Source organism: Tribolium castaneum, chromosome 4 (genome assembly GCF_031307605.1).
Source record: "Tribolium castaneum strain GA2 chromosome 4, icTriCast1.1, whole genome shotgun sequence".
Lineage (NCBI taxonomy): Eukaryota > Metazoa > Arthropoda > Insecta > Coleoptera > Tenebrionidae > Tribolium > Tribolium castaneum.
In genome coordinates this window covers 8,788,857-8,812,711 of record NC_087397.1, presented here as the reverse complement: position 1 = coordinate 8,812,711, position 23,855 = coordinate 8,788,857, and the positions used below count along the sequence as shown (strand labels likewise).

General features: G+C 32.3%; 3 protein-coding genes across 5 annotated transcripts; 1 reads left to right on the top strand and 2 right to left on the bottom strand.

Annotated features, from left to right (window-relative positions):
* The first annotated feature begins 239 nt into the window (after nucleotides 1–239).
* Nucleotides 240–17,887, top strand: tow (target of wingless). 2 transcript variants are annotated; one of them, XM_015985212.2, is made up of 6 exons: nucleotides 240–653; nucleotides 6,210–6,430; nucleotides 11,190–11,325; nucleotides 11,376–11,433; nucleotides 14,291–14,521; nucleotides 16,623–17,887. In XM_015985212.2, exons 2-6 carry the CDS (start codon nucleotides 6,358–6,360, stop codon nucleotides 17,157–17,159), a joined length of 1,035 nt encoding a protein of 344 aa, XP_015840698.1. In that variant the 5' UTR covers nucleotides 240–653; nucleotides 6,210–6,357; the 3' UTR covers nucleotides 17,160–17,887. The 2 variants fall into 2 exon arrangements, with proteins under 2 accessions (XP_015840698.1, XP_015840699.1); XM_015985213.2 differs by having other exon boundaries at nucleotides 250–333.
* LOC663032 (uncharacterized protein) lies at nucleotides 17,878–21,224 on the bottom strand. The gene is made up of 8 exons (XM_008203046.3): nucleotides 21,085–21,224; nucleotides 20,836–21,039; nucleotides 20,689–20,788; nucleotides 20,449–20,639; nucleotides 20,228–20,402; nucleotides 18,414–18,642; nucleotides 18,195–18,363; nucleotides 17,878–18,150 (listed from the first exon to the last, which is right to left on the bottom strand). Exons 1-8 carry the CDS (start codon nucleotides 21,169–21,171, stop codon nucleotides 17,902–17,904), a joined length of 1,404 nt encoding a protein of 467 aa, XP_008201268.1. The 5' UTR covers nucleotides 21,172–21,224; the 3' UTR covers nucleotides 17,878–17,901.
* On the bottom strand, nucleotides 21,204–22,669 carry LOC103315165 (serine protease snake). 2 transcript variants are annotated; one of them, XM_008203140.3, is made up of 6 exons: nucleotides 22,479–22,669; nucleotides 22,225–22,410; nucleotides 22,074–22,177; nucleotides 21,912–22,024; nucleotides 21,461–21,863; nucleotides 21,204–21,411 (listed from the first exon to the last, which is right to left on the bottom strand). In XM_008203140.3, the coding sequence occupies exons 1-6, from the start codon at nucleotides 22,540–22,542 to the stop codon at nucleotides 21,235–21,237; spliced, it is 1,047 nt and encodes a 348-aa protein (XP_008201362.1). In that variant the 5' UTR covers nucleotides 22,543–22,669; the 3' UTR covers nucleotides 21,204–21,234. The 2 variants fall into 2 exon arrangements, with proteins under 2 accessions (XP_008201362.1, XP_008201361.1); XM_008203139.3 differs by having other exon boundaries at nucleotides 22,467–22,665.
* Between the last annotated feature and the right edge of the window lie 1,186 nt (nucleotides 22,670–23,855).

Genomic DNA, 23,855 nt, shown 5'->3' with positions numbered 1-23,855 from the left:
ATTACGCCATAATACTCTCTTTTGGGAAAGGAGTAGTCGCAGGATAATGCAATGTGGTAACAATAAAGCTCAAAGAAAATTCAAAAGCTTGAAGAATAAAGTCCTCTACTCCAGCCCCACTCCTCTCAATGTGCACCCGGAGCCAGTGTATGATTTCGAGGGGTGACATGGGGTGAGATCCTCCCGGACGCAGCTAAGGGTCGATCTGTTTCCGACCGCTTCCGAAGCGAATCGTGAAAATACGCACGTCCAGTGTAGAACCGGCGTCGCGACGCGTCGACCGTATGATTAAACTGTGCCGCTGATTATCTCTCTTATCCCATAGTAAAACAGGTAAACAATTAAAAACTAATCTATAAACTGATCGGGTTTTGCGACTCCAGTGCCAATTCACACGTGAGCGTGCGTCTAACACGCGATCGCCCAATTTTTGTAAATATTTTCATATCGGGGCTTTTTGGAACGATTTCAATTATTAAAAATATGCAAACATCGCTGTAAACATATTTATTTTTCAAAGTATTTTAAAACATGTGAGCTAGCTGTGCATGGAGGCCTAACTTGTGTGAGGATTTCGAGGTTTATTTTTTTCCACCTATTGAATTGAAAAATAGTGCGTGATTGGCGTATCAGATGTTATCAGGATTTGTAAGGTACGTCCGCAATTAGCTTTATTAAATTTTTTATACAGGTATCATCCGTTTTTTTTAATTTAAAAATAAAGCCACTTGTTTATTTAATGAATAATTTGAAATTGGTTATTCATTTCCTTGCTTTTGATGAAAATAAATTAACTTTGTGCCCTGAAGCCACTTTTCATTTACTATTCATTTTGGTTTTTTAATTATCAGAATTTTAAAGAGACATTGTTTCATGAAACAAATAAGTTAGGTATCTAATTAATAATTTTTTTGTTATTGTCAAAAACAGCTTCACACACACAATGGAAGAAACTTTTCTAATTTACAAACCCTAGATTGCCAGCAAAAATCCCATATCCAATACCGAGTGACCGTTAAATTGAGTTTATTGTCTGCAATATTAACAGGAATGTTTCATCAACCTCATAATTTAATTTTGATTAAGTTACACACATTGAAGTGGAAATCAATTTGGAATTTCGTATTAACATAGATCGTCTGAAAAATGTTAATTCCAAACAGATAATCCACTTAATATTTTATTTTTGGAGCTTCACTGCGTCCCTGACTCGTAATTTTGGTAATTTATAAATTTGTGTGTATATTATTCTAATCTAATATTAAGCGGAGCGGGTCTGAAAGATTTTTGATGAAATATTTGCAGTTGGAGCAGCAGCAAAACGATTTTGTCGTACTGGTTTAGCTTGTCATAAGCCAAGAGATGATTAGATTTTATTTTCCATTTCGACTGTTGGTTGAGTTTATCAGGTTGCACGGTTTTCCGCCCTAAACACCAATAAAATCAAAACGCCATTATGTTCCTCGATTTTGCAATTTTTTAGAAGCATACAGGGTGTCCCAGATAGTTGGAAAAGTCCACCTTTAAATAAATTGAAAACAAATATACATTTTTTTGTTATACAGAGTGTACCAGAAAGTATGACGTCATAATAATAATTTTTTAATTTGATATCTTGAAGTGAAAATAACAAATGACAAAACCATCGTTTATGTGTTAAAAAAAGGTTTAATTCCACATGTGCGTTTACCGGGAGTGGTTTAATTTTTTGAGCAGTAAGAGAAATTAATATTTACTTTAGAATTGAACTAATTCCACTTGCGATTTATTTTGCATTAACAAACGTCAACTTAATCTCAAATTAAAATATAAAGTTGCGATTAACACCTTTTGTAAACCGGCTATTTTTTTTTAATTTTTCTTATTTTCTATTAATTACCATAAAAACCATAAAAATTACACTAAATTATTTGAAATTTTTAATTTTTAAGCTACAGAGCTTATTTTTTGACAACTGTAATTTTTTAAATTAAATGAAAATGTTTAATTTTTTAAGTTAATGTAATAAGTTTTTTTGATACACTGTTTTTTTTTTAGTCAAATTAAGTAACATAATTTTTTACAAAATAGGCATTATTTTAAACTTGGTTTTTGATGAAACAATAATATGTATTTTAAATGTTTTATAAAAATAATAACTTAGCTTAGTCAACGTTTTTTTTAAGGTTTGACCTCGAAACAAATTATATTTGAATGAGTTTATGTTAGATTTGTTAAACTATTATAGAAATTATAATTTTCAAACATTGGTGTATAAAGATAAACATAAAAAAATGCATTCCGCATTAAATGATGTAAAAATAAACAGGGGTTCCAATTTAAAATACGCAAAATAAATAGATCTAAGGTGTAAAAAAAATATAAGTAAATTGCGAACAGCCTGTAGTAACTCGGATTAATCAAACTTAATTAATAAGTATGTTAGGCCTTGTTCAACACGTACCTGGTAATAATGTTATTAAAGAAGAACTGTTTGAATTTTTTATTAATATTAAAGTGTAAAGCAATTTTTTTTTATTTTTTAACAGTAATCCCTGAACCAGTTTGAAAAAAAATGAGAATATGTAAGAAACTAAGTGGACATTCTAATTAGCATAAAAAAATAATAGCATACTATGTGTAATCAAATATTTTTTACTGAAATGCACTCGAAAGTATAAATAACATCAAAAAATATAAATTTAATAATAACTGAGCTACGGAAGACGGAAGCTGGGCTGGAGCACTCTGTACAGTAGATACAAAGTCAAAGAACTTAAACTTCATACAACCTAAATATAAAGAGTGGTTCGATCCATTTCCAGTCTGAATTCACAAAGCTCTAAGTAAGAAGTAAACTTTACTTTTGATATTAAACTTAATGCTACCTAGTAATTAATGTCTTTTTAGGTCAGTTGTAACAGCTGCAAGCTTTTAAGTTTTCAGCACACTAAAACATTCTAAAAGGTTTTTTAATGTCCCATTTAGCATCTAACAATGTTTTTTCCAGCAAATAAATCCGAAAAACACAGTGAAACTTATAAACTTTACATTTAGCGCTAATTTTCCACCTGCGATTTTCTAAAAAGTAAGTTAACAGGTAACCATACAGTATAGACTCTCCCACACATGAAAATTTTAATAAAAAATGATACCGGAAAACTCAGACTTATCATCCACTCATATGCATATTATATTTTCCGAATCTGAAAACAAACTCGTAGTAATATGGAATTTTTTCATTTGCGAACACCGATGTTTGTTTACAATTTCGCAAACAAATAAATTGTGTACTTGTACTCATTTGGTAACGAATTTTCGCATCCTCTAATAAGGTGTTGAATTACGTTTTGAAGTCTGGCATTATCGGGGAGTAAACATCACGCAAACTGCGTGTAAATTAAGTCTTATTAGACGTATAGTTTATTGAGGTAAACACACTTTGCTCAATCTCAAACTCGGTTAATATATTCCACAATCATTTGAATAGTAATAGGCATTTATAGAAACTCATTAAAAGACACAATGCTTCAGATAATGCGAAAGGATGCGACTTGGTAAGAGCCTTTTAACGATAAATAAAATAGAATCTGTAAGAAAGGGTTCCAGACAAATCGATACCGCCCTTAGAAAGATATGACACAAGAGAAGCGAAAGAAATTGATGTCATGCGAATACTCTTGAGCACAGCAAGTTAAAACTCGCTAAACTTATCTTTTACACAATTATATTGTTCGAACAGTTGTAATATAGGGGACACAATGCTCTTTGATCGAATGCTATCTACAAGTTTAGATAGAGGTGTCTATTTATAATAAATAGGGCAAACAGGAAGTGATACAAAAATAACAACTTTGATATGACAGGGGCGATTAAAATAAAAGCACACTTTTGCAGTTCTGGCTCGTTTTACGACTGCTGCCACCAAAAGTTTGCTGACTCTCATTTTACGAAATTTATGCACTACCCAATGGAGGTTTTATAGGGCTTTTGTTTGTTCTACGTTTACAGAGAGACGTAAATTTTGACCCACAAAATGATAATTAATTTTATCACTATTCAATTTAAAACTTTTCCACGTTTTAATTAATTAGAGAAGTTTCCTTGTAATTAAAGCTCCACATACTGAGCAATAAATAATTATTCTGAAAGTAGTTTTTGAGCGGTCGAACTTTAATCGCCGTTTATTGGTGTTTATTTATATTAAAATTAGCAACTGCTCGTGACAAACTTTTCCTGAATAATTTTCACGACTTGAGGAGACATCTGTTCGTGCATATTTATCATTTATGAGGTTCTAGACTGACGAGGGCTTGTTTAAACGGCCTGTTATAGCCATGCAGGAGTCGTGAGAATTCTCCAGAGTGGTTAGCGAATTGAGTTAACAACATGAAAAGGATTTTAATGAGCATTCACTGTCTTATTCGGCCAAAATAGACAATTTCGCTTCTGCAATTAAGGCAAACAACTTTTCAAAGTCATTGTCTTAACTACGGATATCTAAAGGTTAGGATATGAAACAGCAGACAAATAAAACGTTCCCGTGTTCAATAGTTCCGTTAATGTCGCCAGAGAGCGCAGTTATTCCATTACCGTCCAAGTTTTTAATTTGAAAAATGGTTGTATTTGCATAACGCTTAACACATAGCAAACAAAAAAAAATACAAACAGATATAATATATTCTCCCTAGTAGGACAAAACATAATTCAAAAATTTTATCGCAAATTATATTTAAAAAATTAAACTTTTACTAATTTGCACTCTATCCCATATTTTTCAAAACGCTGCGAATACAGTTACATATACAAGAAAAATTTAAAATACAAAATTGTAGAGAATTAATTTCTACAAAAAAGTCCCCAAGAACATATCACTGTTTTCAACTATTTTGGCCCTAAATTCGTTCAATGACGTTCAAGCGACGGATTTGCTTCATCTAGCCGGTGGTCAGGTATTGGAAAGTTAATTTATACCTGAACCGTTGAAGATGGAAATATGGTGTCGCGGACTTTTTTATAGAAAATTTAATTCTCTACAACTTTGTTCCTTACACTTTTTTTGTACCTTCAACCATATTCGCAGCGTTCGCAAAAATATAAGGCGGAACACAAATTGATAATTCTATGCTATGATTCTTTGCATACCACAACATTTCTGCATTTTTTCTAAGTAGTGAGTGAATCTGTTGGATTTAAATTGATTTATAACGACTTGGCGCCGAGACTGCCGCACTATTTTTTTGGGTACAGAAAATCTACTAATTTTGTATCTCGTTTCGTCTCCTAAGCTATAGTCCTCCGTAGTCTTAATTAACTTGCTAATTTTTAATGTTTCGTCTTGGCATTTATTGAATTTTCAAGCGAAAGCAATTATTTGAGAATGCGCAAACTTTTATCTTCTTTACTGAAGAAGCAATTATTCCACAGTCGTAAAGCGTAAATACGTCTCTTGTTGGAATAAATTTGTTTTCTAGAATGAAATAAGAACAAATTGAAACTAACCCACTCCGTCTTACTAAAGACTCAGTATCGCAAGAAAAATATTTACACAGAAAGTCTTTATTTTAGGTTTTTCTTTAATTTTCGCCAAAATTATTAAGACAGCGACTAAGTGCAAGTTAATTCCACAAAAAAACAGTCTTTGTGCTTTTAACCGAACACATATCGAGCTGCTTTCAGGCCCACTTGTTGAGAGCTTTCTTATGAATGTTTCAAAGCTTCGGTATTTCAATTTCGTCAAATTCAGTCAATTGGAACACCCGGAAATTACTTTTTTAATTAAATAATTTGGAAAGTATTTGCCAAGTTTGATAATGAATGAGCAAAGCTCCCATATTTATGGCACCGGAAGTGGCAACATGATTATTTGTCTAGGAATCAATCATTGTAGTTTACTGAACGGTTTATGAGCCAATAAGAATTTAACCGATTTGTGGCTGCTAAAATTAGAATCATCGTTAAAACCCTCTACTAGGCTATTTACTGGCAATTTGTAATCAATAACAAGTTCTTAAAACTGTGAATGCAGTCATTCATTATTGGATGCCACTGACTTGTCTCAAAAGCTGCTTTATAAAATAATTAAATTTGAAGAGTATGTACTAAATTAAAAAATACCTCTCGGTTTATTTTTACGTTATTTGATAAAATTCGTGACGTTTGTGAGGCGTAGTAATTACATTATGCTTTAATGCTTTCATTTAATAATTCTGTGGGGGATTTATTTGCAGATGGAAGCTTCACTGAAAATTCACGGTCATCTGGCAGCTAATGGTGCAGATATTGGTTGATAAATAAAATCAGGTCATAAGAAAATGTGATCGTCTACCGAACTAAGAGCTGCGGTGGTATTACTCTGCCCTCTGCACCCATCTAGAAATGGGCTGTGGCCACAGCAAAATCAACATTTATCCCAGGAAGTCTAGAAATAAAACGAATAACAAAAAGTCAGGTAAGGAGTTGATAAAAAAGCATTAATTTGAAGAATTATCAATAATATTTTTCTCTTAAACTTGAAGTCCTGCTATTATCATACTCGACGATAAAGATTCGTAAAACAAGTCTCTCGTTATCGCCTTGTATAATAAATAACAATTTTCGTTTTATAGTTTGATGTAAACTGTGACCGAATTGGCGTTATGGGCCTTTGGGCAATATTATATTTTTCGGCTACAAAGAAAGCCCCATAAAATCCCACTTCTGAATCACCTCGTGCTTCTTATCGCCACTTTTCGCCTTTTTATTTTCCTTCCCCTCGTTCTAAATTTTTCATGAAAATTGAAACATCGATACGAAGAAAAAACTAAAGTTCTTTGTAAGCGGTATTAAATGAAATGCACAGCTACACGTCAGTTGCAAGTCGCGAAGAAAGGGAATTATCCTTTGTTATTACGCCGTATTGATTCGCTTTAATTATTCATTTCTTCTAAACAATGCAATGCAGATAATGACAGAGGCGAACAAAACATAATGACCTACCAGTGTTTAAGTTTGATTCTTTTCATTTAGATTTATTTGGTGGAAGGTATGACCCACTTATTAAGTGTATAGTATAAAGTTTAATGGAGAAGACAACTCAAGCCAGGACATAATTGGGTATTTCCTGTAATGGCACAGGAAATAGGAAGCAAACTCCGCAACTAAGCAAACTCATGACATTTTTAGCGAAATGTGTTTCAATTGCAATTACAACTTTTCCCGCTAATGAACATGCAAACACACCCATTAATTTTAAATATAAATGCACTCGTAAATTGTCCATTACAAATTAAATGCCTATTATTAGAAACAATTAGAAATAAATTTAATATTTAAATTAAAATAGATTTGTATAAACACAGGAAGAAATAAAAAAATTTAATATTTAATTTCCGTTTTTTTTGTAACCTTTTTTGACACCTAAATAAAGTTTTAACTTCCGAAAAATGTGATTTCTAATAATAATGAGAGTAAACTAAATAAAAACAAACGGAACGTGTAATAGTGCACTTAATTTGGTAATTCATCAGAGTCTCGTAGTGAACTGATGTTCACTGTAATTTATTTCAGATTTTGAAATCAAATTTCAAACGCCAGTCATCGACTATAAAGCCTGATGTACTAAAAATCGATTTTTAAAATGAAAGAAAAGTGGCTAGAATTTGGCGAACGCGAGAATAATTAACAATGTTTTTAAATTTTGAAATAAAATAAAACAAGTATCTCTGTTGAGAAGGCCACACAAATATTCGTCTGATGGCCAAAATCCAAGACAAATTTCGTCTCTCCAGTGTCTGTCGCCTTATCTCGTTACCAGCCAGTTGCACGCTTGTACGAAACTTCCAATTAGTCCAGTTATTATCAAGTTTATCAATTATTAATGCTGGAACGTCTCTGTCCATTACAGCAATTGGAAACATTAATCATCAAAATGGTAAAACGTCAGAGACAATCAAATAATAATTAGTTAATTAGTGCTAAAAATAAAGTTGAGGAAGTCTGGCGCATTTTTATTATTTTTAGAAAATAATTAAATGCAATTACAAAATAAACACCAGACAACCGAAATTTGTCAGTTTCGCTTCAAGCACAACAAGTGAATAATTACATAGCACATTTCACGCGTCGTGAATTTATAAATGCTGAGACTTGGTTCATAATAAATCGATAAATAATAATTCAATTCGGAATGACAGCGTAAGATCGGGTCGGCATTATAATTTATTTTTTGCTGCCATCGCCTCCAACTCTATTAAAAATCAAAATTTGCGTGGTCGTGTCGATCAATATCTATTTAAAAAATCCATCGAAAGCCACTTTTCCGCGATTGCTTTCGTGGACTTTTGCCAAATATCTGCCACATTCACAAATAGGCCGTCACTCGAGTGATTTATTAGAATGTGGCAAGTTTGGCAGGTGACAGCTTCACACTCTAAGAAATCGCTTAATCCGGAGGCAATTTCAGACAATTAGCTAAATTAGGTTAGGCGGCTCCAATTCTAATCGATGCCAATAAGCCAGGCCACGGAGAAAATCAGGTTTACCAGAAATCAGCGCCCCAATTTTATTAAAGATATGCGACGAGTTTATTTAATAAAAGCGACAAGAAATCGTCTTTAACAACCTTCCACTATTTCTCGAAGATCCTAACACGTATGTATCCCTAATAATATTGAAGAAAAATAAAAAATAATATTATACAGAATGACAAAGAAAAACAGCAAAAGAAAAATTACAAAAAAAAAAATATTTTAATTTTACCTGTTTTTAATTAAGTTTACTGGCTTTGAATTGAGATAGTTTTAGATATTAATATAATTATTAAATGACAACAGTATTATAGGCAAACAATAAAAAATACAATACAATAAATACAATACAAACAGTAATCTTTTGATAACACTACGAGTTGAACAAGGTCTAACAGACTTTGACTGATTGATTGATTTGAATGACTACAGGATGTTCACAACCTACTTCCGAACTGTTTAAACTTTAGAGGTTTTTATTTTGCTTATTTTAAATGGGAACGTATTATTTTAAGTATAATCAAAAAGACTTCCTTGAAATTCGCCCTAGAGTATAAATAACATCTACAAAAAATTTAAAGTTCAAATTTATTAATAACTGAGCTTAGAAATTTGTATTTTCAGTTGAAAAATAGAAAAATTAAGAATTCAAAAAAAGTAACTTTAACACAGAAATTAAAAACTGAAACACAAAAAATTAAAAAAATTGTGAGACAAAAATTTTGAAGAACTAAATGAGTGAAAAACTGAGCAACTGAAACTATTTAAAACCGTAAAACTGGCAACGAGAATTATTAATAAATTAAAACATTCCATTATGAACAACAAACCAATACACTATTAGTAATTGAAAAGCTAAAAACTGAAATACAAAAAAATAAAAAAAAACAGTAAGATTAATATTCTATAGATCTTGAGCCCGTTTATAGAAAGCTACATTAAATTTTAATTCGTTATTAATCAGTTAATCACGCATTTAATTGCAGATTAAGTTAATGACGCTTCTATAAACGGGTCTCTAATGAATAAAAGAGTAATAAATTAAAAAACTATTGAAATGCAAAGTAAGGACATTAAAGGCTGATTTCATAAAAACGCCGCTAACACCACATTAACTCATTGGACTTTTAACTTAATGGGAACATTAAAACGTTCATTAATTTATCGCACTTCATAAGTCAATTTTGCAACGAGATTGACTAACAGACGATTAAATTTAAATTACGACCTTTTGGTACTGCTTTTTGAAGAGATATCGCTCATTTATGTATGATTTATCTTAAACATTGCGTGTCTCAGTGTGTCCGTAAAACTGTGTCTAAAGATTAGGTTAACAGTGGACATACTAATGCAAGAAAAGCAAAAAAAGAACCGAGAAAGCAATTTCTCCAAAGAAGAAGACCTATTTTAACAGCTACTTTAAACTATTTTCATGTTTGATCTGACAATTTTTGACATAATTTAATGGAGACTTAAACAAAAACAGAGTTTTGAGTTAAAGTTGACATTAAATTTAAATGGAGAATTAAATTTGATTCTAAAATCTGTCTTAAGAAATTGGAAAACTGAAATTATAAAATGGCAATACCAAGAAAACTGAAAAGTTTAGGAAATGAAGATGAAATAGGGGAAATTAAGAAACTAAAATTTAAAACTAATCTCGAAATAAAATTTGATTGCAAATTGCAAAATGAGACATTCAAAAACTGTTTGAAACACAAAGAAACCATGAGACTGAAAGACTGAGATACAAAAAATAAAGGAACACAACTTTGGGATGTTTTAGGATACAAGGCAGAAAAAATAAAAAAGGTGACAAATGTTTACTCTTTTACAAAAAAATTTCGAGTTTTAAGAAAAGCCGTTAAAAATTACGGCTTAGGGAAGTTTCCTAAGATCTGGTCTCTACTCATAAATGTTTTTGTTTAATGTAATGTTCTGGTAATTATGAAGATTTCAACAAAATAACAAATAGTTTCATTTAAACTTTAATATAATTGAAGCATTAATTGTAAAAAGCGTCCCTATTTTTATCAACAAAATCTATTTCTACATTAGACAAATTGGTCAATAACCAACAAAATGGTCAATAGCATGTCATCGTCCTGGCTTCACGCGTGTCAGTTTATATAAATAGCCACAGTTGCTTCTTCACACACAAACAAAAACCCAACCAATTATTCCGACATTATTAGAACCCAAGCATTTGGAGCAGTTTTTATGGACCCGAAAGAAATTTTTATAGGTCCTAAATTCGTCCAAACTCCGCGATAAAAGCCATATCAGAGTCCTATCGATTTCGTTTCCTAATTTTAGCCAGCAACAGTGCCATCATCGAGCCATTAGCGTAGACGAGGGTTTAGTATGGGAAAGTTTCATGCTTGTTTGAGTTTTCCGCTAAATAACATGATACAAGTATGCGGTTATTCCGACAACTTCTTAACACTCGAATAATTTTACACATTCCGATTGTCCTATTGACCCAATAAAATCCGAAACTTTGATTATTGCCAACTTTACCGATCGATAAATTTCCGACTCCGCGTTCCCAAAGGATGGATAAAAGCTTTCGCGCAAGACATTTTATGAGATGTGAACAGGAAATGCCTTCTTTATCTCGAAATTTTCCACCGGAAAGTCGAAAAGCTGCTGAATTATTTCGTTGTTTTAAAGTAGGGAGGTACAAGAAATGGTTTGTTGCAGCAACACCTGAAAAAACCGAGTCGGAGGAAGAGGACGGGGTGGAAAACGATCTGGAAAATAACGAAAATATCGAAGACTGCGAATCAAGAAAAACAATCAAAGTGAAGCCCTTTGGTGGACCTCTCTTAGCTCAAGCGTAATGCTCCAATTCCTTAATTTACCCAACATTTTTACTTATATTTCTAGAGAAATTTCAACAAGTCAGCAGGATTTTTTCAAAATGCTGGACGAGAAAATCCAAAATGTAAGTAAATCGATCTGTTTGTATCATTTAATCCCACAATGCGTTATAAATGTATGATTAAGTTTAAGTATTAACAAAGACAGGGATTATGTTGATCCGTCTTAAACGCTGGATTAAATATTTAGCTAAACTTCTCTTTAAATTTCGCTTCGTATATTTGGGTTTAAAATTTCATTATGCAGGTTTGCCTTACCCTTAAAATTTGTCTTTCTAATCAGATTTATATTTCCACTCCACAAGATTGTGTTCGTGCCACAAATTGCAATTACTCTTATTCAACTTGCAAAAGTCTCTTACAACTTTAAATCAAATTTAAGTTTTTACATACAGACCTCGGACGATGTCACAGTGGTTTCAAGTTCAAGATAAAACAGATAAAGGATGTAGAACAGGGTACAGAACAGTTTAGCAAAAATTACCACCAAACATAAATCGATGTAATAAAACTTTGTTTCTTTTCCATGCAAGTTTAGGTCAACCACACACCACACGAAAGCTTTTTATTAAATTTCTGTTTACAATTTGTAGATCAGAAAATCGATGTTCTTCGACGACAGTTGGATCTTTAGATGCCATCAGTCGGCTTCATTTTGCGCTAAATCCGCTCCAAATGTAATAATGTACATTCGAAACGAAGCTTTAAAGTCTTTTCGTGGCCGAGCTTGCATACATCGTTAAGCTCTTCTATTATTTTGATATTTACCGCACTTGCAAATCTTTCCTTTTATTCTGTATGAAATGGAAGCCAAAAAACAAAGGCTGAACTGGGAATAGCCCATTAACTTTCTTTAATTAAAAAACTACAAGTTTAGTAATTTTCTCCTAAACGCAATTACTCTGCATTGTGATGTAAATGAATCGTTTATTTGCAGAAAAGGACTAAGTAACGTTTGTAACAATTTTAAGATCAGTTTGTCATCGTGTTCTCTTTTTGTGGACATTAAAATTGTTTGCCACACAAAGGAATCACACTTAAATAATAAGTTTTAATATCCAAAACTTTCAAGGAATCTTTCCTTATACTTAAAAATCATTTACAAGAATTTTTATCAAAAAATATTATAATGGCAATCTGAAGCAAGAACAAGAAATGAAAATTCAACAACTGAATTAGTAAGAACTTGGGGCTTTTCCCGAATGGGGTCTCCTAATAGAGACCAAATACAAGTCACGTGACAAAATGAATGCATCGCTAAGACATACAGTAAGCGATCCGGCTCGAAGGACCATGAATAAGTATGAACTCGGGTTAGTTTCAATACTGATTTTATTACAAAAATAATTTGAATATATACAAAATTTACTTACAAACTAAAACAGTTATTCAAAAACTAACGTTAATTCCAATAATAATTTCACCATTTAAAATTTAAAAACCTTTTTGTTATTGTTTAATTGTCGCTGGTCGCTGTCAGTTAAGACATTTTCTTGACATTGGCTGATGCCGCGAAAATGCTTGCATGGGTTACTAAACCATTGCAACAACTTTTACGAAAAATTCTTAAATTTAAAGAAAAACCCTGTTTAACTTCATGAAGCAACATTTTCTGTTGTTTTTGTCAGTGGTATTTTTATTTGAAAAAAACTATTTTTTTATATATTATTTATATTTATTTTAAATAAATTCTTCTTGAAGTTCGCTTGCCATTTGCTTGAGAGAAGAAAAAAAAATTAAAATCAGTAACCATAAGATAACTCATTGCAGAAACGTACAATGTAAATAGAGTTTGTTCTTTTCTATAAAAGATTTACGAAAACAGAAATATAGGTCACGACAGCAAGTAACTTTGGCAGTTAGACACTGATTTTACGATAAGAAATGTGATATACAACCTTTAAATTGAAAAATATAATAATTAATGTTTCCGAAATTTTTATGTTACAATTTTAGTTGATAAATACGTATTTTTTGTTTTTTTTGAAAATCCTAGCTCATTTGATTAAAAAACGTGACTATGTGGCAGAATTTCGTTAAAAATAAGCTGAAAATACACAAAACTAAGCTAAAATGGCGATAACTTTGTTTTTTTATTGAGTAAGCACGTTTTTAGGGTAAACACAAAACAAAACAAAGATGTTGAAAACTGACTGAAAAATTTTTATATTTTATTTTAACTTTTTATAAATTTCAAGTGCCTCCGTTTTCGTGCTAAAAGCTTTTAAGAATTTTTCTGAAATTTTACAAAAGTATAAAAAGGTCAACCATAATTCAATCTTTTACAGTTTAGGTAAAAATTAACTTTACGTAACATGACCAAAGGTAAACTGAAAAGAATTTGTCGCATCAGCGTCTTTGAACGTCTTTGGGGCCTAAACCATCGACGATAGATATTGGTCTCGCACACTTTTTTAAGTAAAATTTAATTCTCTACAAATTTCTTCGTAACATTTTTCTTGTATCTTTAACCGTTTACGCAGCGTCTTAAAAGCTACGAGACGAAGATAAATTTGAAATAATTTTTTTCTCATGTTTCTTATAAAAATTTTAGTCGTCAGTTTTCCTCAGTCTGTTAAGAGTGCAAAGCTCAACATTTCTGCAATTTTTTCCAAGTAATTAGCGGATTGGTTTACTATTTGTTTGGGTTCAAATTTTGTATCTCGTTTCGTCTTTTAAGTTATAGTCCTCCGTAGGGTGAACTAAGACATCTTCATCCTAGATTTAACTATCTGCGTATGAGTGGGTAAAAATTTAATGAAGATCACCCAATAAAATTTATTTATTTATTTAATATTATTTAATAATAGTTACAAACCAAGAACCAGAGAACCTTTTCTATTAAATCACGCAAAAGTCTAATATTTTGTGTTTTATTAGCTTTCAATTAGGCCTAAACTATCCTTGTTTTTGCGCATGCAGGGTCCCGACTACAACTCGGAGAGTGAGTCTGAAAAAGCGGCCGAGGCGGCCAGATTAAGTGCGCTTCTCAAGGACTGGGAAACAGCGAGTGCCGGCTCTAGGTCCCTGCCAGCCACCCCCAAACGCCGCCCCAAGCCGCCGCTTGCAGAGAAAATTCGTTCTGATGGCGTGCGATCTGCTGAAATCGCCAGAGACGGACCTCGACCGCCGGAAAGGGGCTACGTCTCACAGGTATACAGAAAAAATTCCAACTCTCGGTGATGCTTGACCTATAAAATCGCTTTCAAGCGATGTTTCAAATGCTCGAGGGCGTCGCATCAAATACTTTTAAGCAGTTTTAGAATAATATATGCTACAAGTAACAACATAACAACAGCTCCAGAGATAAATAAACAGTCTCTTGGAATTGGTGGCCGGGAGCTAGGAAAAAGATCCGTGTTTGTCCAGTGTAAATTGAAGTACAGCATCCTGTATTTACGTGAATAAATGAAAACTAGCTTTTCGCTCTATTTATTTATTTCAACTAGACTAGAATATACACAAATACAGCAACTCTTCATTTAAAGGTGGATAAAATTAAAAAATTGTGAACTATCCAATACCAAAATTTTTCTTTACACAAAAAGAATTTTTTGGGGTGATAAATGCCATTTTAAACTCGTTTTAAGTTTGTTTGGAGGGATTTGGAAGAAAGCGTGAAGCGATTCTAAAATCTCTCCCATAAAACTTAAGCCTCAAAAATCACATCCTTTTTCACTTAAAGGAGAGAAAAAAAGTGAAATTTTGTTAGTTGGGGTAATTAGTACAGCATTTTACTGCTATAATAGTATATTATACGAGTTAAAAAAAATAAAAAAAACACGTTTACTTTGGCCACAACAAGGTAATATAGAGCTTTTCACTGACACGAGGTCGGACATTATAATTTTTAATAAGAATAATAAATCACTCAAAAATATTTTTTTATTATTTCCATTGACAATACAAGGTCGAGTTCTAAAAAAAAATAATTTTTAATCGTGATTTGAACCCTTAACTACAATAATTATTGTAACAATCGTCGTTATGGGTTTAAAGTTTATGCAACATGGCCTTAAAGAAACAATGCTTTTAAATATTGTTTTGTGCAAACATACGTAAAAATACATACTAGGTAAATAATTTTCATGTTATGTAGCTCGCATTTAATTGTAGGTAATCATTTAATCAAGTTCTAATTGGCGATTATATAATTTGACCTTTGTCAAAGGTCAGCAACACAGTTCGAATTAGTTTAATTAGTAATTGGAAAAAAAAATCAAATAAATTGAAGATTACTAGGTAGTATTTGATTATAGTTAAAAGTGTGTTGGAAAACGTGAACTCTACAGAACAAATAAACATTTCATTTTTTTATTTTTGGGAGCTAACGATATTTTTTTAAGATATCTTTTGGTCAAACCTTCATTTAAGCATCGATTCTTTCAAAATGTCAACAAAAAAATATATATTTTTCAAAGACTAACCTACTACAAATTAATAAATTTTAATTATAAACAATTAAGGGAAAATGTACCAACATAGTCACACATTTCTGTGTGATACAAGTTTTTGAGATACAGTTTTAGCACATTTATTCCTTTACAAGAAAAACTTTTTTTTTTGTGCACCACCACGTATTAATTTATTTATTTAAATACTAAAGCTTATTTGCGCTTAAAATTTTCAAAACAACAATATTTTTACAGGAAATCAAAGCCGACAAGTCTGAAAACATTTATATACAATATTATTGTAAACAGCGGCAAACACTGCTGCTGCAATAAGAGAGATTGCAGTTGCAAGGAATAGTCATTTCTACTTCCATTTCTTGAACATTTTTAATTTATACCTAATCTTTTAGCAACTTTTCTAGCTGTACAGCATCTCTTAAGGTATCACATTATTCGATTAACTAATTAATTAATTAGGTACTGATTTAGACCAAATAAATTTTTAATTAAACAAACCGGAAAACAAATACGTAATTAAATGACGAGAGTAATTTGTGATTTTATTATTATTTAGCTGATTGCGTATACCACTCGCTTGTGTCCGTGCATAACATTTTGAATAAAATATTGATGGTGGTAGTTAATTTTAAACCGTTGAAGCTTAAACAATTATTAATGAGAAAAACACGGAACGGGCATTTGCTGCACTCTATTAAAATTTTGATTTTTTCAACTCAATTGCTTTGACCTTTTCACCAACGTTGACGTCGAATTCGGCCGTAAATCCATTATTGACGCCAAAGATTATTACACTCCCACAACCGTTACTTCTCGCTAATTCTTCTCTGTTCTACTTCCAGATACCACAAAGTGTGATTCATCAATCGTACGGTGTAACGCAAGTACCGTATAGACATGTAAATTACCCACCCCCTAGCTACATCACCCAGAACCCTCCCCAACAAATCTCCTACCCATCTGCTATGCAATACCAAGCCATTAGTCCAATGTACACGAGCCAACCCACCTACCAACCTCCCCCGCCTCGGCAATACCCCAGCTATAACCAGCATGGGAGCCCCATCAAAACCTACATGAACAATTCACCTAAACACATTCCTTACGACCAACCAGCTTATAGTCCTAGTCATAAGCTCTACGGCCCGCCTGTTGCCAAGCCAGTCTACAGCAATGGAGAGGTGTTGCAACAGCAGTTCTACACCCAGATGCAGTACCAGCAGTACAAGGAAGCAAGGGATCAAGTTTTACAGAACCAACAGCCTGCAGGCTACAGAATGCAGAGGAGTTACCAAAGCAGTGTCACCATACCCATAGTAGTGCAAAACCAGCAAAACGACATGAATGCGCTACACCGGAAGCAGTACGAACTCACGTGATCATATCTGTAAATTTTAGGACTTGCTGTTTTGTGTACCTCTTCTAGAACCAAGAACAAATATCTTGGTATTTTGGACAATACAATCCTGAACCCTGATTTGTTTTCTAAATAAAGATTGTAAATTAAATCTATCGATAGAATTTATTAGTAATTTAGTGCAAAACGAGTTGATTTGTTACTTGAGTGTTGAACAAAGTAATAAAATTTTATCGGTTCGTGGTAAAAATAGCGCGGAAAGATAATCAATTGATTTACACACTTCAACACCGATGGAAATATATTGATGTAATTAATTGTTAAAATGTCTGTTAGTTCAAGTTTAAGGGTGCTTCTAATAGAATTGTTTAAATCCGTGGAAAATGGTTAAATTCAGCTAAATATGATTGGTTTGAATTTTGTCGCGCTTAATAAGTATCAAATCAACTAAAACCTGTAACAAAAATGATAGAACAAATATATAAATATATACATAACTGTTAGATAAACTCTTTAAAATGTGATATTGTAGAGCTAGAAATACCATTCGTGTATAAATGTTTCATGTGAAACGCCAAAAGGCCCGATTTTGCTTTCATTTCGTATACGTACCATCGCAATAAGGTTCATTTTTTATATTATCAGTATTAAAATTGTTAAGTACCCACGCCATATCAATATTTACAAAACCATTTTATAGAAAAATATTTGTCGAGTTTAGCTTTATGTTCTCAATAAAATATGACTGCATTGGCGCTTTTATTTCACAGTCTTGTGTTGTAACAGTCCAGGATTTGTGACGGAATTGGGGAGCAACAACAGGCGTCCAAGGACACGGAACTGCTGGACAGGTCCAGAAGAGGTCTGCGGGGGTTGTGAGGTGGTGGCGCCCGTGATATGATGGCAACAATTGTTTCGTAAATCCAACGCTCGGCCTGATCCCCATTTAAACAAACAGCACTTGCACCACAATATTTTTTCAAATCGCCGTAATTCTCACAGTAGTAGGAAAGCTAAGTGTTGAGTAAAATTAATTCAAAAAATAACGGTTAGTTACCTCGGCATCGATAAATTCTTTGTTGTCTTTTGGATGTGTTTTTAATTGTTTGCTCATTTCGGCCTCTGGGTGTTCTTTAACGTTTGTGACTGAACCGGTGTCGACGTTAATTTTTCGGTTCAGGAGGCGCTCTTTGCAAACCGCGAGGTCGCATTCGAGAAATATTACCCTACAATGCAACAATCTCTACTTATTTTACGGTTTTTTTGATTGGTTGACCTGTTTGGGGGTGTATAAATACAGTCCAAGTATTCAAAATCTCGTTTAGAGAACGGAAATCCCGTTAAAACCCAGCCGTGTTCCAAACAATCGTCTTCCAAAACTCGCTTATGTACTACTTCAGCAAGAAGTTCGGAGTGAAAACAGACCTCGTTTTTGCAGTTGCGGAGCCTTTTTCCCAAGTCGGAGTCTGACATCCATGCCTCGCAGATCAAATGTTCAAAATCAACTTTAATCAAACATAAAATAATAGTAGTTGAATAGACATTCAACTACTTTTCAAGTGATTGCAATTATAGTAATAATAATAATACTGTGGTACATTGGTATTCAAATAATGTTCCTAATGTCAATGACTCTTTTTTTGTTGTTAGTTCAAGTTCTCTCTAAAATCTTGTCTAGAATCCGTGAATTTTTTTAAACACCGGAAAACTACTCTTATAAAGCCGTTATCAAGAGTAGTGAACCACAAAATTATAGTGACTTCACGTCTATTATTAGTATATCATTTCAACTCAGTCTAAAAAATTAATGAAATTAATTTTAAAAACAATCTATATTTGCGTAAATTTTTACAATACTCCTTCACAATCTGAGTTTAGATAATTATTATTTTGGAAAACATACAGTCATACAGAATTTTACTAATTCTTTTGATAAAATAAATATCACTCACTGCTACGAGAGAAACAAATTTCTGGGTTTTGAGAAAAAATGTTTACAGATCTTTTATATTTGTTTAAATAAACGTAGCCAAATGGTTTAACTTAATAATAATTTATTGTCATACTGTAGAAGAGTTATACATCAGGTGTACCCCAAGTCTCCCTCATTATGAATGTTATATTTTTCCGGCAAAGCGAATTCTGTTCTACATTCATCCATTTATTCATTCGCCAACTTAGTAATTTTTTTAATATAAAATTACTGGGCGTTATCTTTGATCAAGAATTACGTTTCAAAGTTAAAAAATGTCTCTTTTATTAAAAAATATTTACATACCGTACGTTTACGTTTACATTACCAAAATCATTAAATAAATAATGGATTTCGAATTAAGAAAGAAACTTTGCAAAAAACTTCAGAGAAGAAAAGAGAAGAGGGAAAAAGAAGAAAGAAGAGAGAAGAAAGAAGAAAGAAGAAAGAAGAAAGAAAAGATAACAGAGAAAAGTGAAGAGAGAAGAGAGAAGAGAAAAGAGAGAAAAGGACGAAGAAGGAAGAAAGAAAAAAGAAGAGAGGAGAGAGGGTAGAGAAGAGAGAAAAGAAGAGTAAAATAACTGTTGTAGATTTATTTTCAAACTTAGAAAATATGCCAATATTTCTCTAAAAATTAAAGAAATAAATTGGCTAAATCTTCACTCTCTTTTTCAATATATAAGGGCAACTCCACACCTTTTTAGTTCTCTGCTACGGCATGTTTTTGCATACAGCTTTATTATTGTTACTTAGTCAGTTTAATAATCGAATTTAAAGGAGCATTTAAGAAAATGTTGTTTATAATGTACTGATTCCTATGAATTTGTTGACATAAATTTCCCTTTATTTCTATAATGGAACTAGCCCTCCAAATTTTTTTTATTAAAATCAAGTCCAGTAAACTTAAAAAAAACAGTTAAATTTGAAATACCTAGTACATTGTTCTTGTGTTTTATATTTTGTTTTTATATTTTTTTATTTTTCTTCAACAATACTTCAACATTATTACGAGTACATACTTTTCTTTTTCATGTCTCTTTAGTAAAGCATTTTATTTTCTCTTTATTTTGATCATTCTTTAGTATTTTCTTTTTTGTTATATTTTTTGATATATTTACCGTGGATAAGACCGAGCCCCTGGGCTAGTAACTTGGCCTGTGTCTTCCTGCCTGACCCTCGAGGCCCCAAAATCAAAACTCTGGGTTTGATGGCATATTTTGCCGGTTTGATGTTTAGAATTTCTATGCATTCTGCTACGATTTCTTGTAAGCCGCGCTGTTGGAAAAACACTTCCTAAACAGAAATATGAATGATTGTTAAAAAGTATGGTCAAAAATACTCGTAAAACATGTTTGAAGGCGTTTCGTAATCCAAGAACAGTGCGTCTGTATTGGGGCCATTCTGCAGGAACATGGCAGTACAGTAATTCTGTCAAAGGAGGCTGAAAGGAAGGAATAAGGTGGATAACATGAGTTGGAAGAATCCCGAGCTTTAGGAGAGCTTTCGCATCGTTTTCGTTTTTGATACAATCTTAAAAAATTTTATTTATTACAAAATTTTTCGGTTTTTGGGGACAAACCGACTAGTATCCAGCCATTTTCGTACGCATTATCGGTTCGAACCAAATGACCAATGTATTTGGCCCTCAAGTCGGGGCTTTGTATTTCCATACGTCCGCTCTACAAATTTGTGTAACTCATAGTTTTAGTACCGTAGTTGTTATTACAAAAGTAAGTAGGGAATGTTCAGTTATAACGTTCTGTTTGGTTATTTCAGCAATCGCATTTGCAATTTCTAAACAGTTCACTTTTGGGGAGCAAATTATGACAACTCTCGCCGTGTCTCTGTTTCTAGCAGCATTGATTAAGACCTGTTTTAGAAACAATACGTGGTCTTCCGGTTGTTGAATCACAAGTTCTCTGGCTAATTCCTAAATTCCGAAAGTCGTAAAAATTGTAAAATGTTCGATACTGACATGAAATAATTCGAGGATTCTGTGTTTCTCCAAATAAGGGATGTGCCAAGGGGGTAAATGAAGAGGCCTTTTTGTAGCGTCAACCATTTTGGCTTTATGTGACAGTAATAAATAACTACTTGATTAAACGTTTTATTTGCCAAAATCACACTATTTTTCTGGCCACACTATATCTTCAATCCACTGGACGTAGTGTGAAACTCTTGTGTATATACTTGGGGCAGTCCCACAGACCCTAGCCCCAGCAGAAGAAATTCCCACAATATCATACATGCAGGAAATATCATCACCTTCATGATGTATCTGAAGTGGGCCTCCTGTGTCGCCCTTCAATAAAAAAATATCAGTAATTTTAATTTTAAATGGGCGTTTTCACCTGACAACTGTCCTTATTTGCGGTTCCAGCACAAATTTGTAAATCTTCATCGAACCCATTTTTAGCATATTTAAATAAGACGGCACACAATTCACTGGACACAAAAGGTAGTTCTACTTTTTTTAATTTATTGCTGCTAGATCCTGCTTCTGTAACACCCCATCCAGTGACTACAGCCAAATCAACTGCAAGTGCTCTCTCTGTGTAGAGACAAGCCGGTCGTGCATAAGAATTTAACTCGATCGGTTTTTCTAATTTAATAAGTCCAATATCATTCCTGAGACTTTGAAGAGGTTTATAGTCAGGATGTGGAACGGTTTGTAACACTCTTATTTCTTGTTGATGGTCAGTTTCGTTAAGATCAGTGACCCCCACTTTTACATATTTAAGATCAAAACCCCTCCTTAAAAACAATTTTTATGCATAAAGAAATAAAGCTAATAAAACTCACGTATTTAAACACTGCGCCACAGTTAAAATGTAGCGGTCGCTAATAATTATACCGTCACATCTCCATTGTGTTATGTTATTAGCTGAACCTTTTTTTTCAAATCCTAATAATGCCTGTCAACGGTAAACGTTACATTTAATTACGAGTATTTTTTTAACAAACCATGTGCGGAAATTCTTTGCTCCCTGCAAATTCTCCGCCTATAATACGTTTAACAATTTTATGTCCGCATTCGTTTTTCGCATAAGAAGAATACTCCTTACATTCTGAAACTCAGTAAGAATATGATCAATTTTTAACTTTTTTACCTTACTTATTTTGCTAATGTCACGCGGTTTTCGCTTTTTCTGTGGACAACAAACTATTGCTTGAGTTTCCCGAAATCCGCATAGTTGTGGTAGTTGTTGTTGTTTTAAAATGTCGTCACGGACTTGCTTACATTCACTTAACAGTTTGCAAACTCCCAAGTCATCGGAATTTTTTACAGAGCAAGAAATACCTGATTCACATATGAAAATAAATTAGCTATAAAATGGATTAAAATGTTGTGCTTACCGACAACCTGACAGTGAAAAGGCTTTATAAGAGTTAGTAGAACTACTGTTGTTACCGTTGAACGGGTCCACCACATTGTAACCGAAAATTTAATTTGAATCAAGTTAAAACTAAATGTTTACTAAAATCATGGCTGAATAACGGCGCATAAACTTGCAAGGTTAGTGGGTATTCCAATCAACATTCCAAGAAGAGCAGCAAGCGAGGCATCAAGTGATAAGTACTTAATAACACAGTTAATGACAATAATTAATAAACAGTCAAAATTATCATTCAAATAACTGGACAAATATTTATCTCATTTTCCTATGTATTTTAATTCATAATTCATAATCAAAACTCATACAATTACTTAATATAAGAGTAATAAGTATCTTAAATATGCACATTAATTTAGCTGCAAGGTAAGTAGATGTTGTGAAAAGTGTTGCAGATTGTGGTCACTAAAATGAGACAAGCTTTATTTTATGAGATGTATTCAAAAAACGACTCGAAAAAACGAAAAAATCCACAAAAATAAATCGAAATTGGTGATATTTCAAGTGCTATAGTTCATTTTTCTGCCAATTTGTAAAGTAAGTATATGTTCGATTATAAACCAAGTTTATAAGTTGGGCGGAGGGGGGCTAGCTTCACATTTCTGCCCGTTCATTGAAAGTTATTTTCAATTTTTTTTTTCCAAATGATGGTAAATAAATTGTGATTATTATTATCTGTAATTCTATTTCATTTGGCATTTTTTGAGAGTTTCAGGATATTTTTTAGCCAAAACAAATTGCTTAAAATTTTCCAAAAAAATTAATCACAAATTCAAAATTTTCTTTTTAAACTCTATAATAAATACAATATAATAGATAATAATATAATATTCATTTCCACTAAAATTTACAATAAGGCACATTCTAAAAATATTTCAATTTCTATAGAGAATGTTTCAACGTGAAATACCCAGCTAAGTTCCATTTTTAAATTTCAAAAAAAATCAATATTTTTTATTTCGCAAAAATCTTACTAAAACTAGACAAATAGCACAAAAACCATTTCTTCTACACGCATAATGAAATGCTTTCATTTACATTTTTGAGAAAATTACTTTGGTCACAATACCCTACAAGACATTTATGATGAATTTTAAAATACAAGTATTTAGCAAATTTCTTTAAAACGTTTTGTGTGAATTATTAGTTGTTATAGAGCTTGAAAATATGAAAGAATTTAACAGCAACTACAAAATAATAATATTCAAAACACAAAAATTTGATTTAATTGCCATAAACATAGAAAACGATTAAACTGACAGGTAAATAATGATAGTCATTTACTAAGTAAAATAGTGTAAACAAACGTTTATAAAAAATAATTGCCTAAGCTTTTACAAAATTTGGACAA

Bases quoted from the DNA above. Each gene is read 5' to 3' on its own strand.
- tow (XM_015985212.2), top strand. From the start codon at position 6,358: ATGGGCTGTGGCCACAGCAAAATCAACATTTATCCCAGGAAGTCTAGA. The intron at 11,326-11,375 runs GTAATGCTCCAA...TTATATTTCTAG, and splicing joins GGACCTCTCTTAGCTCAAGC to AGAAATTTCAACAAGTCAGC. The intron at 14,522-16,622 runs GTATACAGAAAA...TTCTACTTCCAG, and splicing joins AAAGGGGCTACGTCTCACAG to ATACCACAAAGTGTGATTCA.
- LOC663032 (XM_008203046.3), bottom strand. From the start codon at position 21,171: ATGGTTGACGCTACAAAAAGGCCTCTTCATTTACCCCCTTGGCACATC. The intron at 20,789-20,835 runs GTAATAACAACT...ACAAATTTGTAG, and splicing joins AACATTCCCTACTTACTTTT to AGCGGACGTATGGAAATACA. The intron at 18,364-18,413 runs GTCAACCAATCA...GTTGCATTGTAG, and splicing joins ATTTATACACCCCCAAACAG to GGTAATATTTCTCGAATGCG.
- LOC103315165 (XM_008203139.3), bottom strand. From the start codon at position 22,542: ATGTGGTGGACCCGTTCAACGGTAACAACAGTAGTTCTACTAACTCTT. The intron at 22,178-22,224 runs GTAAGGTAAAAA...ACTGAGTTTCAG, and splicing joins GCGTGACATTAGCAAAATAA to AATGTAAGGAGTATTCTTCT. The intron at 22,025-22,073 runs GTTTGTTAAAAA...TACCGTTGACAG, and splicing joins GCAAAGAATTTCCGCACATG to GCATTATTAGGATTTGAAAA.